This window comes from Aspergillus eucalypticola, assembly GCF_003184535.1.
Source record: "Aspergillus eucalypticola CBS 122712 chromosome Unknown BO83scaffold_15, whole genome shotgun sequence".
Classification (NCBI taxonomy): domain Eukaryota; kingdom Fungi; phylum Ascomycota; class Eurotiomycetes; order Eurotiales; family Aspergillaceae; genus Aspergillus; species Aspergillus eucalypticola.
Genome location: NW_020290289.1, coordinates 814,277 through 824,564, shown reverse-complemented (window position 1 = coordinate 824,564; position 10,288 = coordinate 814,277). Strand labels below are relative to the sequence as shown.

The following is a 10,288-nucleotide window of genomic DNA, read 5'->3' as shown; positions in this document are numbered from 1 at the left end:
AGGGTGCGCAAAATGACTTCAGTGCAGGTCATCAGTCCAGTTTGGGCCGAACTGGAACGGTGGACGGCCTCAGGAGTCCCAAGAATAGATCCGCGTTCCATGAGACGGACCACAGTATAGTTCCCAACGAAAACTCATCCATCTGGGAGCCGTGGATAAGTAGGAAGCCGAAGTTCCAGGGTGTCGCCTGTTTTACACCAGGGCTACGTGGATCAAATTCGGCATCAAGTCAGCTCGATGAAGTATATCCCTATCCTAGATGTAGAGTAAGTCTTCGGCACATAATATGGAAACAGTAGAGCCAGAGGCAGCGGAATGTCTATTGCACGTGCACTAAAATAAGATGTTTAAAAGTGTTTTTCGTAATTTTGTGAGCCACTAGAGGCATAAAGCTATAACTCGATAAAATATGGTATAAACCTCGTCAGAAATACGTACTGAGGGAAAGATGCATGCCATCAGTGCCTATGACCGAACCACCACTGTAACTGCAAATGCTAGCAAGTCGGACGCGCATTTCCTCATGCCGGTCCATTCGGATTCGTTATCAACCATCGTCACAAAGACTTCCCATTATTCCGTAGCAAAGAAACAGATCCGCAATGAATACCTCGTAAATGGAGTTGCACACACAGGCTATATACCTTAGACAGTGTACTTGGCCTTGGCTCTCGTGCTGCCGCTGTGTGCGCTGTCCGTGTGACCCGAGAACTCAACGGCATCAGCCTCCTTGAGACGAAGGACTTCCTTGAACCGCCGACCAATGTTCTCAAGGATCTCCTTGCCCTGTGCGGGTGTGCGACCGTTCTTGTCTCCGGGGATACTCTTGCCAACAGTCCGGGTCCACAGACCAACACGGTAGAAGCCCTTGCGTACGTTCACAACAACACCCATAACCTCGTTGTCACCATCGTTCTCGAGAGTCTCGCCGATGGCGGCCAGTTGTGCGTGGAGCCACAGGTCGTCGATGGGCACGGAGCGCTTGTCCTTGAAAGAGTAGGACCACTTGCCTCCGTGCTTGTTCTGGGGGTCTTCCCACTCGGGACGAACTCCCTTCTTGAAGAGATGGTAGTCGGCTTTGAGGCCCAACTCGGACGTCGGCGAAATGTTATTCTATTGAAGCATTGGTTAGCCGGGGCGAGACTCCTCGGAAGGCCCAAAACGGAGAACACATACGTAAATACCCCAGAATTCCTCAACAGAGTTAAAAGTCACAACTTCCTTCAACAGATCGTTCCAGTTATCGCCCTATTGCGCAGGAGAGGTTAGTTGTCTGACCAACTGCTGTGTCTGATTCAACGAGAATCCGTACCTTGCCGCTAGGGGGCTTGGTGAACCACAGAGTCCACTCGTGCATCAAGGGATGCTTCACAGTGAAATTTTCGGGGTCGTGGAATACTGTGACAGAGTCTCCATTTGTCTTCTCGGTCTGTTCCTTCTGTTCGACGGCGGCAGCAACGGGGGCGGCGTTCTCGTCAGCCACGGGCGCGTGACCGTTCTCAGCAACAGCGGCCATTATGAAAGTTGATTGAGGAGGTGAGGGAAAAGTGAGGGTGGTTGAAGAGGATGCAACGGCGAGATTGTGGTGATGAGAGGGAGAGCGGTCGTGTCGGAGGGGAAGAGACAAAATAGCGCGGATGGCAAATTTTGTGTCGGAGAGAGAATCGCGGAAGGCGCAGCTGGGGGGGTTGACGGGCTCAGAGTAGGAGCGGAAAGTGGCGCGCTCGGTTCACGGAAAGTTGAGTCGTCTGCTCCAGGCAGAATCACGGCGAGAGAAGTCGTGATAGAAGGGGATTTCTTGAGGCGACGACAGAAAATCACAACCTGAAGTTTTGATGGTTTGGAGAAAGCCGCATTTGGGGACACGATTGGAACTTTACCCTTTTGGGCCACGCCGCTTTGCAGTGCTTTCATAGGCTAACCGCTGCCCAACCCCAGCCCTAATCGCCGGGAATGTCATCTTGTCGACATCAGGGAATATTATTTATAGATTATATTTTTTATATATATGATGTGGATTAATTCCAAAGTCTACGCATTGATGCTGTCTTGTTACACTGTCGAGATTTGTTCAGGTCAGATTTGAGAGCTAATAGTAGTGCTACAGACGGTTACTTACAGTACTACTTTGCAAGCAATTTGAAATATATAAAACCGTCCGCGGTCTAGTAGCCAGGTCGACGAGCAACACTCGAAACCACACAACTATCAGCAAGTACTAGGTTCGTAGTAATTTAAACTTCTTATAAGACACTAAACAACATAATGCTACTTATTACCATCAAAATAATCAATGTAACACGCGCAGAAAAACCTGTAGGTATAATAATCGAATAAAAAACAATTGGACCAGATAAAATCTAGTAATCTATGGAAAGCATAGGGATATCTGCAAAGTGTCTACAAGAGATGGGGTATTGATAATCAAAGTCACTTCTCACCGCTGTTAATCAGGCTCAACAAGCAGTTCCAGCCTAGTGATGTCAGTATCATTCAATGTTAGTAGGAGCCTGGGATATACTTACCCAACGCGACTAGGTTGACAAAAAGCACACGGTACTCAAGTGGCACGATGGCAAAATTGACTCCTTGGACGAGAGGCCAGATTGCAAGGTTCGCTTTGAAGCTGGGAACAAAACCATTACGCCACTTCTCGATGGGATCGGTGCCTTCCATGATGGCCATGGAAGACAGGAAACAAGTCAGGTGTGCGGGAGTAAAGACACATTGATCCGCGACGACACGGGCAAGGAGGGTAGTTTTGGCGCTGTTCAGGACGACATGACGCTGGAGGACACCGTACCAGGTGGTGGCAGCGGGTCCGAAGATCGCTGCAACATGTTAGCTTGCCCACTTGCATTGTATGGAGGAAGGCTCCCCAGGACTTGTAAGGGCACAAAGGGGGCCTCAGAATGATAAGGGATCATATAGTAGCTTACCTCCACCATAAAGAGCCATGCGCCCCGTTCTTGCCATGTCGTGCTTATCAAATCCCTTACGATCGACTAATTGTTGGGCTAGAACATCTCCACTACCAAACAACAGCTAGTCCGCATGGGAAATAAAGGTCAGCGCAAACTGATATTACGTTGGAGTTGAGACCAAATATTAGGAGGTACGATGGTAAATGAATGAATGCGTTGTAAGAGGAACGGAGTTCTTACAGCACTCGTCACACTAGCAGTGAGGATAGGCTGCTTGGCCAACCTCGCCTGATACCTGTGCCTGATCAGCAATGGAAATATTGATCATCAGGGTGGACAAAACATACCAACGCAACATTATCAAAGAATAGAATATGACTATATATTAAGTAAAACTAATTAATGCAATTGACTGTGAACAGAGACGATAATCCCAGCGCCACAGATTTGTAAATAGTTGGAGAAGAGCAGAAGAGGATCCAAGGGGAGCTATGATAACTTCAAATAATTGGATCAGAACCCCAGACCGCCGATAAGAGCATCAGCGGGAAGTTGAAATGGAAAAAATAAAGCAAAATCATTGGAAGATAACGGCTCCCAATGGGGTATCATCCACTTGTCACATGATGATACGGGATGGGGGGCTCCAATCGGGTTACCTAATCGGGAGGGCACCTTAGGGCACAGGGCTGCGGGCTCGCTTAGCGCACCCGCCAGCGAAATTTCCCAGGTGCCAAAACAAGTTGTGGATAGCGAGAAGAAAGTCAACCTCGACGTCGACAACCCCAACGACACCTCCCGTCCGTTACCTCTCCCCCCCGACTTTCTCAATCGCCATATATATCCAACATGGCTGACGCTCCCCGTGGACGTGGAGGATTCGGCTCTCGCGGTGACCGTGGTGGTGACCGTGGCCGTGGCCGTGGTCGCCGTGGTCGTCGCGGTGGTGCCAAGGAGCAGGAGAAGGAATGGCAGCCCGTCACCAAGCTCGGCCGTCTCGTCAAGGCTGGCAAGATCACCAGCATGGAGCAGATCTACCTGCACTCCCTGCCCGTGAAGGAGTACCAGATTGTGGACTTCTTCCTCCCCAAGCTGAAGGATGAGGTCATGAAGGTACGAACCGATCGCCCGATTACCGAATTGTCGACAAGGAAGATCTACGATCGTGCGCGGGAAATAGGATTGAGTGCGCCGGCGGAAGTTTTACGTGGATCGGAATTGCAGACATGATGGGGTCAAAAAGGATATATCGAAAAAGTGGGAGGTGCTGACGGCTGGAAAATTTAGATCAAACCCGTCCAGAAGCAGACCCGTGCCGGTCAGCGTACCCGCTTCAAGGCCGTCGTTGTCATCGGTGACTCCGAGGGTCACATCGGTCTCGGTATCAAGACCTCCAAGGAAGTCGCTACCGCTATCCGTGCCGCCATCACCATCGCCAAGCTCAGCGTTCTCCCCGTCCGTAGAGGTTACTGGGGTACCAACCTTGGTGAGCCTCACTCTCTGCCCGTCAAGCAGAGCGCCAAGTGTGGTTCCGTCTCCGTCAGAGTATGTCGCGACTCATTCCCAATATTCGATCTCGCTTCTCCGTCCGGCCCTTATGCTAACCCGGTTATAGCTTATCCCCGCTCCCCGTGGTACCGGTCTCGTTGCCTCCCCCGCTGTCAAGCGTCTGCTCCAGCTTGCCGGTGTCCAGGATGCCTACACCTGCTCTTCCGGTTCCACCAAGACCCTCGAGAACACCCTCAAGGCCACTTTCCTTGCCGTCGTCAACACTTACGGCTTCCTCACCCCCAACCTCTGGAAGGAGACTAAGCTCATCCGCAGCCCTCTGGAGGAGTTCGGTGATGTCCTGCGTCAGGGCAAGAAGTACTAGAATAGTGCTATGATGGGAATAACCTTGCATGATTGTTTTTGAATCGAACTATTTTCCTACGGGTTTTCAAAAGTCTCTTCGGTTGTAGGATCGGCAGTACCGGCAAATCCTGACTTTTCGCGCTATGCTACGCTATATACGGTATTCATGGATGTAATGAACACGGGAACAGTGAATAAGGAAAAACAACGTGATGTCGATCCAAGCTCTCTTTCGGCAAGCCGACGGTACTTGAAAAAAGTGGGTGGCTGACGGGTTCCTGCATTGCTATGCCTGCACACGGTCCAGATATAGTAGGATGGGCTAGGCCTTCAATCAGGGGTCCCCGCGACGTAGTGCTCGATTTGACGAACAGTGGCTGCTCTCTAGACCTTCCATATTTTCAGCTTCCTCGTAATGACGTAGTTGTTAATCTCAACTCAACTTTCTCTGGTCTACGTATCAGACAATGTAGTGGAGAAGTTGTGCCTGGATGTGTTCCAGATTCCGCATACGGCTCCGCCTAAACCCACTGCTTGCTTATCTGCCACGCCCCCAGCCATCAACAATGTCGACGGCATCCAGCCGACATTCCCCGTACCTTGTCATTTTATGCACACGAGTCCGTCGCAAATTGTGCAATCACAATAACTTGATCTTCATTCGCTTGATGCGGTCGAATAAAACAAGAGCAGACTGTAGAACCCGTGGCGCATGATCCACCTCCCGTGCGTCCCGCAACCATGCCTTCAGCTGCCGATCGAGGAATAGTCCGAGATCCATCGAGTTACTGGATTGATAGCCAAGTCACGATCCTTTTGCCCTTGTTGGTACCACCATCAATCAACCACCTTCGGGCTGGTATCCCTTTCTCCTCCACTTCCCCTTCATATCTCACTAAGCGCCGGGGAGTATTACGGACCACTCATTTAGATAAACTCCAAGCCAGTAAGACTCAAGTTAGCACATGTCAGCTGCGCCGCGCCGCTGACAGCCTGGCACTTATCCAAGGGGGAAACAATAATCCGACAGGATTTGAGGGAATCGGCAGTCGCTGAGCCGATGCTTATTTATTATCCAAGGATTCCTTCATTTCATTCCTGCAAAGTAAAGTTCTGCTGACACGAGTACCCGCCCGAGCTTGGGCTTCCCAGTGCGATGATCGCGTACACACTCGTCTTAGGCTTCATCGGCCTGCTTGTTTTTAATTACACCTGGAACCTCGCCAAGAATATTCGCAAAGCACAGCGCTCCAAGCTTCCTTATGTTGTGCCCCCGTATAATGTCAGCATCATATTTATGATATTCTTCGGCTGGCTTCTCCCGTTGCTTGCAGAATATTGTCTTCCCCGATGGGTTGGGGATATCCTGTACGATAATGTTGGCACCTATCGCTGGATAGTTAGAGATCGCCAAGTGAAGAGGTACGGGAAGCTTTACATGCTAGTCAATCCTGACGCCGTTTTCTTGAATGTCGCGGATGCTTCTGTGGTCTCTCAGATCGTCAACGCACGACAGGACTTTCCAAAGCCAGTCAGGCTATATAGTGGGTCTCCCTAACAATTGTCAGTTGTGCAACTTCGAATGCTAATGCTATCATAGAAATCCTGGATATGTATGGGCCTAATGTTGTCACGGTGAGTTCATCCTCATGAAAATACCAAGTGAGGTCCTGGAACTGACCTGTCTAGTGTGAGGACAAAGAATGGTCTCACCACCGTCGATACACAGCAACAACGTTCCACGAAAAGAATAACGCCCTGGTATGGGTGGAGTCTATTCAGCAAACGCAGGATATGATCGAGCAATGGGCGGAAGCTTCTCCGCTAGATTCAACTCGTGGACCGGGATTCACGGCGGAATGTACTAGAGACGACATCCACAAGCTTACTCTGAACGTGCTGTCTGGCGCTGGGTTTGGAGTAAAAGCGCCCTTTAAGCCACTACCCCAGGACTTGCTCAAGGACAAGGAGGACATTTTCAGGGACAGTCCCACCCCACCAGCAGGTTTCGACTTCACGTTCGGAGCAGTAGTGGCTTACATGAATGTGAACATCCCCACCATGGCACTGGCGAACAATATGTTACCTAAGTGGATTCCGAGGGTGTTGGTTCCTTTCTTCAAGCAGGACTTCGCAGCTCACCGAGATCTAGACAAGTATTTACAGAGATTGATTACTACCACAGAGTCTAGATTAAGCGGAGAAGAAAGCCCCTCGAATCTTATTGAAGGCATGTTAATCTCCAGGAAGCCTGGAGACAGCAAGGACGCAGGTCTTTCCGACCGAGAAATCATCAGCAACATGCATTTATTTACCATTGCTGGGCATGAAACGACAGCAACAACTCTGAGGTTTGCTTTTGTACTGCTTGCCCTGCATCAAAATGTACAAGATTGGGTATATAACGGCATATCCGAGGCTGTCAAAGATGAACCACCAAGTATTGGGGACTGGAACTATGATGAAGTTTTCCCCAAGCTTGTCACCCCTCTTTGCGTGATGGTACGCTGAAGATCCCCTTTACTGTAACTGGTGGTAAGCTAACTGCGATTTAGCTCGAGACGATGCGCCTCTACCCTCCGGTCATCACCATACCAAAATGTACAGGGGACTCCCCGAGCGTCATTCACTACGAAGGTAAAGACTATGTTTTGGAACCCAATACCGACATCAACTTGAATACGGGCAGCCTTCACTATTCGGAAGAATACTGGGGGGACGATGTCACCCTCTATCGACCGCAGAGGTGGGATGCGCGCAATAAGGACAGTTTCTTGGCCGGAAATGCCGATTTACCTGGACTTGCTGGCCCTGGGTTGGAATATCCGACTATCCATAAGCCCGTTAGAGGTGCCTACATTCCATTCAGCGACGGGTTCCGCGCTTGCTTGGGAAAGAAGTTCTCGCAGGTCGAATTCGTCGCTGCGCTTACGACAGTCCTCCAACAGTACCGAATTGAGTTGGCCGACAGCAGTGAAAAGGGCAGACTGAATGCTGAAAGAGTACTGAATAAAAGCACCACGGTTATTACCCTGGCTATGAGGGAGGAAGTACCGCTGCTTTTCCGAAGGAGATGAGTTCTTGGAGAAACTGATGCGTGATGGCGGATTGGCTGGCATAATGCAGGATGACACTAATGAATGCCCAAATAGCCAAAACAAAGCCAGACAGAGTAGGAAGTATATAAAGAATGTAGCAACTGACAATGGAGTAACCCCAAGCTTAGTGCTCGTTGAAAGTCTTTGTGATGTAGGTGCTTTGTTAATCTTCTATATGGAGCTGGTGTGTTTGAGGCGGGTTTGTCTGTCCGGCACCAAAGAAAGGCTGTTTACTTCTGCACACACGCCGAGATACTCCACTCTTAGCATCAGTGAATGGCTTCCTGGCTGCAGCAATATGTGTTCGTCCGCTTCTCACCGTTGCTTTCTCACTTTCTCTACCCTTCACCACTCCTCACCTGATCTTGCTCGGCGCTTCTCGGCGCAGCAACCATCTGTTCAACTGAGGTCTTCCCCATCACATCTCCACTGCTGGTGGACACCAACAGACCCAGGATGGAGAACTACCCGGATCACTGGAAGGCTACTCTCCTCGGAGAGGAGTTCTGGAAAGACGCTGAAGCTTACAACCAGCCCATTCAGGACCGTATCGAAGCAGGTGAGTATTGAACCTCCCCTCTTCTCTCTGTCTACAGTCTTCATCCCCTCACCATCTAACTAATACTATTGTAGATCAAGACAAGCCTCTGCACGAAAGATTCCCATTCAACCAAGAACATGAGCGAAACTCCCATGCCCCTGTTGCCAGCAGCGCCGGCACAGACAAACGCAGAAGCCGTCGGTTCAGTATGAACGATGCGGCATTCACTGGCACTCCCCTAGCAACAGCTCGTGTTGCTGAGCTCTCCAGACGCCCTCGTTCGCAATCCCGCACGCGCTCTCAATCCCAAGTCCGAGGGTCCAGCGTCGCGTCCAGCCGTTCGAGCTCGCTCATCCGCTCCGCCCTGTACAGAATGGCTAACTTGATGCGGGAGGAGTCTGAAGATGAGACCGAGGTGGGATCAGTCCAGCTCCTATCTGCAGATGAAGCCACCCCGGAGAAGCCTCTCTTGGAGTTCCGCGGCGGCGAGACCTGGGAGCGTCTTACTGATGACCGTCATTCGCTCGGACTTGACGTGTTCTGGCCTCAGGAATTGGACGATAAGGAGAACATCAGTGAAATTGACAATAAAACCGACAGCAAAACCGAGCCGGCACTCATCATGCTTGATCTTGAGCAGATGTCTCCTCTTTGTCTATTTCGCAACCTCCGCAGCCTGAAGATCACTGGCATGATGCAGTCATACCAGAAATATATCTGGCAGGCTGCCTGGTTGAACATTGACCTTGAGGAACTGGAGCTTGGCATGGCCTTGCATCCCCGCATCCGCAAGAGCAAGACTGGCGATTGGCCCTTCATTAAGGGAGGTTGGAAGCTCAACAAGGCTCACTATGCGGAACCAGTTTACTTGTAAGCATCCCAGTCACCTCTCATCTCGTCTTAGTTACTAACAGCAAACCCATCACCAGCGGCGACGGCACTGGCGCACTCGACCACAAACTCGGCCAAGCCGAATACCTCGACAAGATGGTCATCGAGAAGGCCAAAGTGCGCGCCATGTCTGTGGGCCGCACTCGTCAGAAGCTATCTATCCGCACACTGACTCTCTTTGGATTCATCGTCGACGCGGATCCGTTCCTGCATTGGTTTGACGCTAAGAGACTGCAGAGACTCCATTTCAAGGACTACTGCGTGGACGCCGGCTTCTGGCTCTGCAAGCCAATGAAGAATGTGGAGGTGGATTTTCCGCGCCAGATGCAGGAAAAGGTGAGTACTGCCAGACGGGTTGATCTGTCGTCTGAGCTGAAGGTTGTTGAATTGAAGGGCGGCAAGAAGATCAGTGAGAAGAAGTATACCGGTCCGGAGTCGCTTAGTGAGTTTACCTTGTCTTTTCTGGTTTTGGTGTGTGGCTGGTTTGTTGACGGTTTGCAGAATAGTGATCTGATTGATGATCTGGTACTTACTCGAGATCTCGATGAGAGATCAACCATGATTGAGATGATATTCGATTAATGATGCAGATTGATGTTCTTTATGTTCATGACTTTTAAAAGTCTGAATGGCTTGCCATTCTAGCGACAAGCATCACCACTATATGGGATGCAATTATTACCAGCCAACGAATAATGTGTCAAGAATGTATCAGGATTAGCCTAGGGAGAGATAATATGATAATATGTAATCCTCCAATTCCTTTTCCTTCTGCACATAGATAACAAGTACTAAGTTCACATCCACAAGTTATAGTTCCCTGCCAATAACAGATGGTGGTAAGAAAAGGCTGATGAAATCCAATTTGCCACCGTGCTTACTAAGACAGCACCGGTGGCTCAGTGGTAGAGCGTCGCACTCGTAATTGGTGGTATGCGAAGGTCGTGGGTTCAATCCCCATCCGGTGCAGATCTCTGTTT

The 10,288-nt window shown here is 50.1% G+C and overlaps 5 protein-coding genes and 1 non-coding gene across 6 annotated transcripts; 4 read left to right on the top strand and 2 right to left on the bottom strand.

The window, feature by feature from the left end:
• Positions 1 to 340: 340 nt before the first annotated feature.
• On the bottom strand, positions 341 to 1,829 carry BO83DRAFT_438227 (eukaryotic translation initiation factor 4E). Its single transcript, XM_025536077.1, has 3 exons — positions 1,313 to 1,829; positions 1,177 to 1,248; positions 341 to 1,113 (listed from the first exon to the last, which is right to left on the bottom strand). The coding sequence occupies exons 1-3, from the start codon at positions 1,514 to 1,516 to the stop codon at positions 646 to 648; spliced, it is 744 nt and encodes a 247-aa protein (XP_025387430.1). The 5' UTR covers positions 1,517 to 1,829; the 3' UTR covers positions 341 to 645.
• Positions 1,830 to 2,372: 543 nt separating this feature from the next.
• On the bottom strand, positions 2,373 to 3,463 carry BO83DRAFT_339944 (Mpv17/PMP22 family protein). Its single transcript, XM_025528568.1, has 5 exons — positions 3,272 to 3,463; positions 3,165 to 3,219; positions 2,940 to 3,045; positions 2,526 to 2,831; positions 2,373 to 2,474 (listed from the first exon to the last, which is right to left on the bottom strand). The coding sequence occupies exons 1-5, from the start codon at positions 3,280 to 3,282 to the stop codon at positions 2,431 to 2,433; spliced, it is 522 nt and encodes a 173-aa protein (XP_025387429.1). The 5' UTR covers positions 3,283 to 3,463; the 3' UTR covers positions 2,373 to 2,430.
• A 269-nt stretch (positions 3,464 to 3,732) lies between these two features.
• On the top strand, positions 3,733 to 5,163 carry BO83DRAFT_379266 (40S ribosomal protein uS5). Its single transcript, XM_025531463.1, has 3 exons — positions 3,733 to 4,037; positions 4,212 to 4,469; positions 4,540 to 5,163. The coding sequence occupies exons 1-3, from the start codon at positions 3,774 to 3,776 to the stop codon at positions 4,795 to 4,797; spliced, it is 780 nt and encodes a 259-aa protein (XP_025387428.1). The 5' UTR covers positions 3,733 to 3,773; the 3' UTR covers positions 4,798 to 5,163.
• Positions 5,164 to 5,608: 445 nt separating this feature from the next.
• Positions 5,609 to 7,999, top strand: BO83DRAFT_408963 (cytochrome P450). The gene is made up of 4 exons (XM_025534097.1): positions 5,609 to 6,322; positions 6,379 to 6,413; positions 6,468 to 7,280; positions 7,334 to 7,999. Exons 1-4 carry the CDS (start codon positions 5,935 to 5,937, stop codon positions 7,853 to 7,855), a joined length of 1,758 nt encoding a protein of 585 aa, XP_025387427.1. The 5' UTR covers positions 5,609 to 5,934; the 3' UTR covers positions 7,856 to 7,999.
• Positions 8,000 to 8,132: 133 nt separating this feature from the next.
• Positions 8,133 to 10,036, top strand: BO83DRAFT_447136 (uncharacterized protein). The gene is made up of 3 exons (XM_025536636.1): positions 8,133 to 8,435; positions 8,510 to 9,287; positions 9,347 to 10,036. The coding sequence occupies exons 1-3, from the start codon at positions 8,333 to 8,335 to the stop codon at positions 9,888 to 9,890; spliced, it is 1,425 nt and encodes a 474-aa protein (XP_025387426.1). The 5' UTR covers positions 8,133 to 8,332; the 3' UTR covers positions 9,891 to 10,036.
• A 160-nt stretch (positions 10,037 to 10,196) lies between these two features.
• BO83DRAFT_t168 lies at positions 10,197 to 10,277 on the top strand. The gene has a single exon. It is a non-coding gene; the product is annotated as a tRNA-Thr (tRNA).
• Positions 10,278 to 10,288: the final 11 nt, after the last annotated feature.

Coding starts and splice junctions, on each gene's coding strand:
- BO83DRAFT_438227 (XM_025536077.1), bottom strand. CDS start 1,516: ATGGCCGCTGTTGCTGAGAACGGTCACGCGCCCGTGGCTGACGAGAAC. Junction 1,249..1,312: donor CCAAGCCCCCTAGCGGCAAG/GTACGGATTCTC, acceptor CCTGCGCAATAG/GGCGATAACTGGAACGATCT. Junction 1,114..1,176: donor AGGAATTCTGGGGTATTTAC/GTATGTGTTCTC, acceptor ATGCTTCAATAG/AATAACATTTCGCCGACGTC.
- BO83DRAFT_379266 (XM_025531463.1), top strand. CDS start 3,774: ATGGCTGACGCTCCCCGTGGACGTGGAGGATTCGGCTCTCGCGGTGAC. Junction 4,038..4,211: donor TGAAGGATGAGGTCATGAAG/GTACGAACCGAT, acceptor TGGAAAATTTAG/ATCAAACCCGTCCAGAAGCA. Junction 4,470..4,539: donor GTGGTTCCGTCTCCGTCAGA/GTATGTCGCGAC, acceptor ACCCGGTTATAG/CTTATCCCCGCTCCCCGTGG.
- BO83DRAFT_408963 (XM_025534097.1), top strand. CDS start 5,935: ATGATCGCGTACACACTCGTCTTAGGCTTCATCGGCCTGCTTGTTTTT. Junction 6,323..6,378: donor AAAGCCAGTCAGGCTATATA/GTGGGTCTCCCT, acceptor ATGCTATCATAG/AAATCCTGGATATGTATGGG. Junction 7,281..7,333: donor TCACCCCTCTTTGCGTGATG/GTACGCTGAAGA, acceptor ACTGCGATTTAG/CTCGAGACGATGCGCCTCTA.
- BO83DRAFT_447136 (XM_025536636.1), top strand. CDS start 8,333: ATGGAGAACTACCCGGATCACTGGAAGGCTACTCTCCTCGGAGAGGAG. Junction 8,436..8,509: donor TCAGGACCGTATCGAAGCAG/GTGAGTATTGAA, acceptor ATACTATTGTAG/ATCAAGACAAGCCTCTGCAC. Junction 9,288..9,346: donor TATGCGGAACCAGTTTACTT/GTAAGCATCCCA, acceptor ACCCATCACCAG/CGGCGACGGCACTGGCGCAC.
- BO83DRAFT_339944 (XM_025528568.1), bottom strand. Junction 2,832..2,939: donor CATGGCTCTTTATGGTGGAG/GTAAGCTACTAT, acceptor AACATGTTGCAG/CGATCTTCGGACCCGCTGCC. Junction 2,475..2,525: donor TGTCAACCTAGTCGCGTTGG/GTAAGTATATCC, acceptor TGACATCACTAG/GCTGGAACTGCTTGTTGAGC.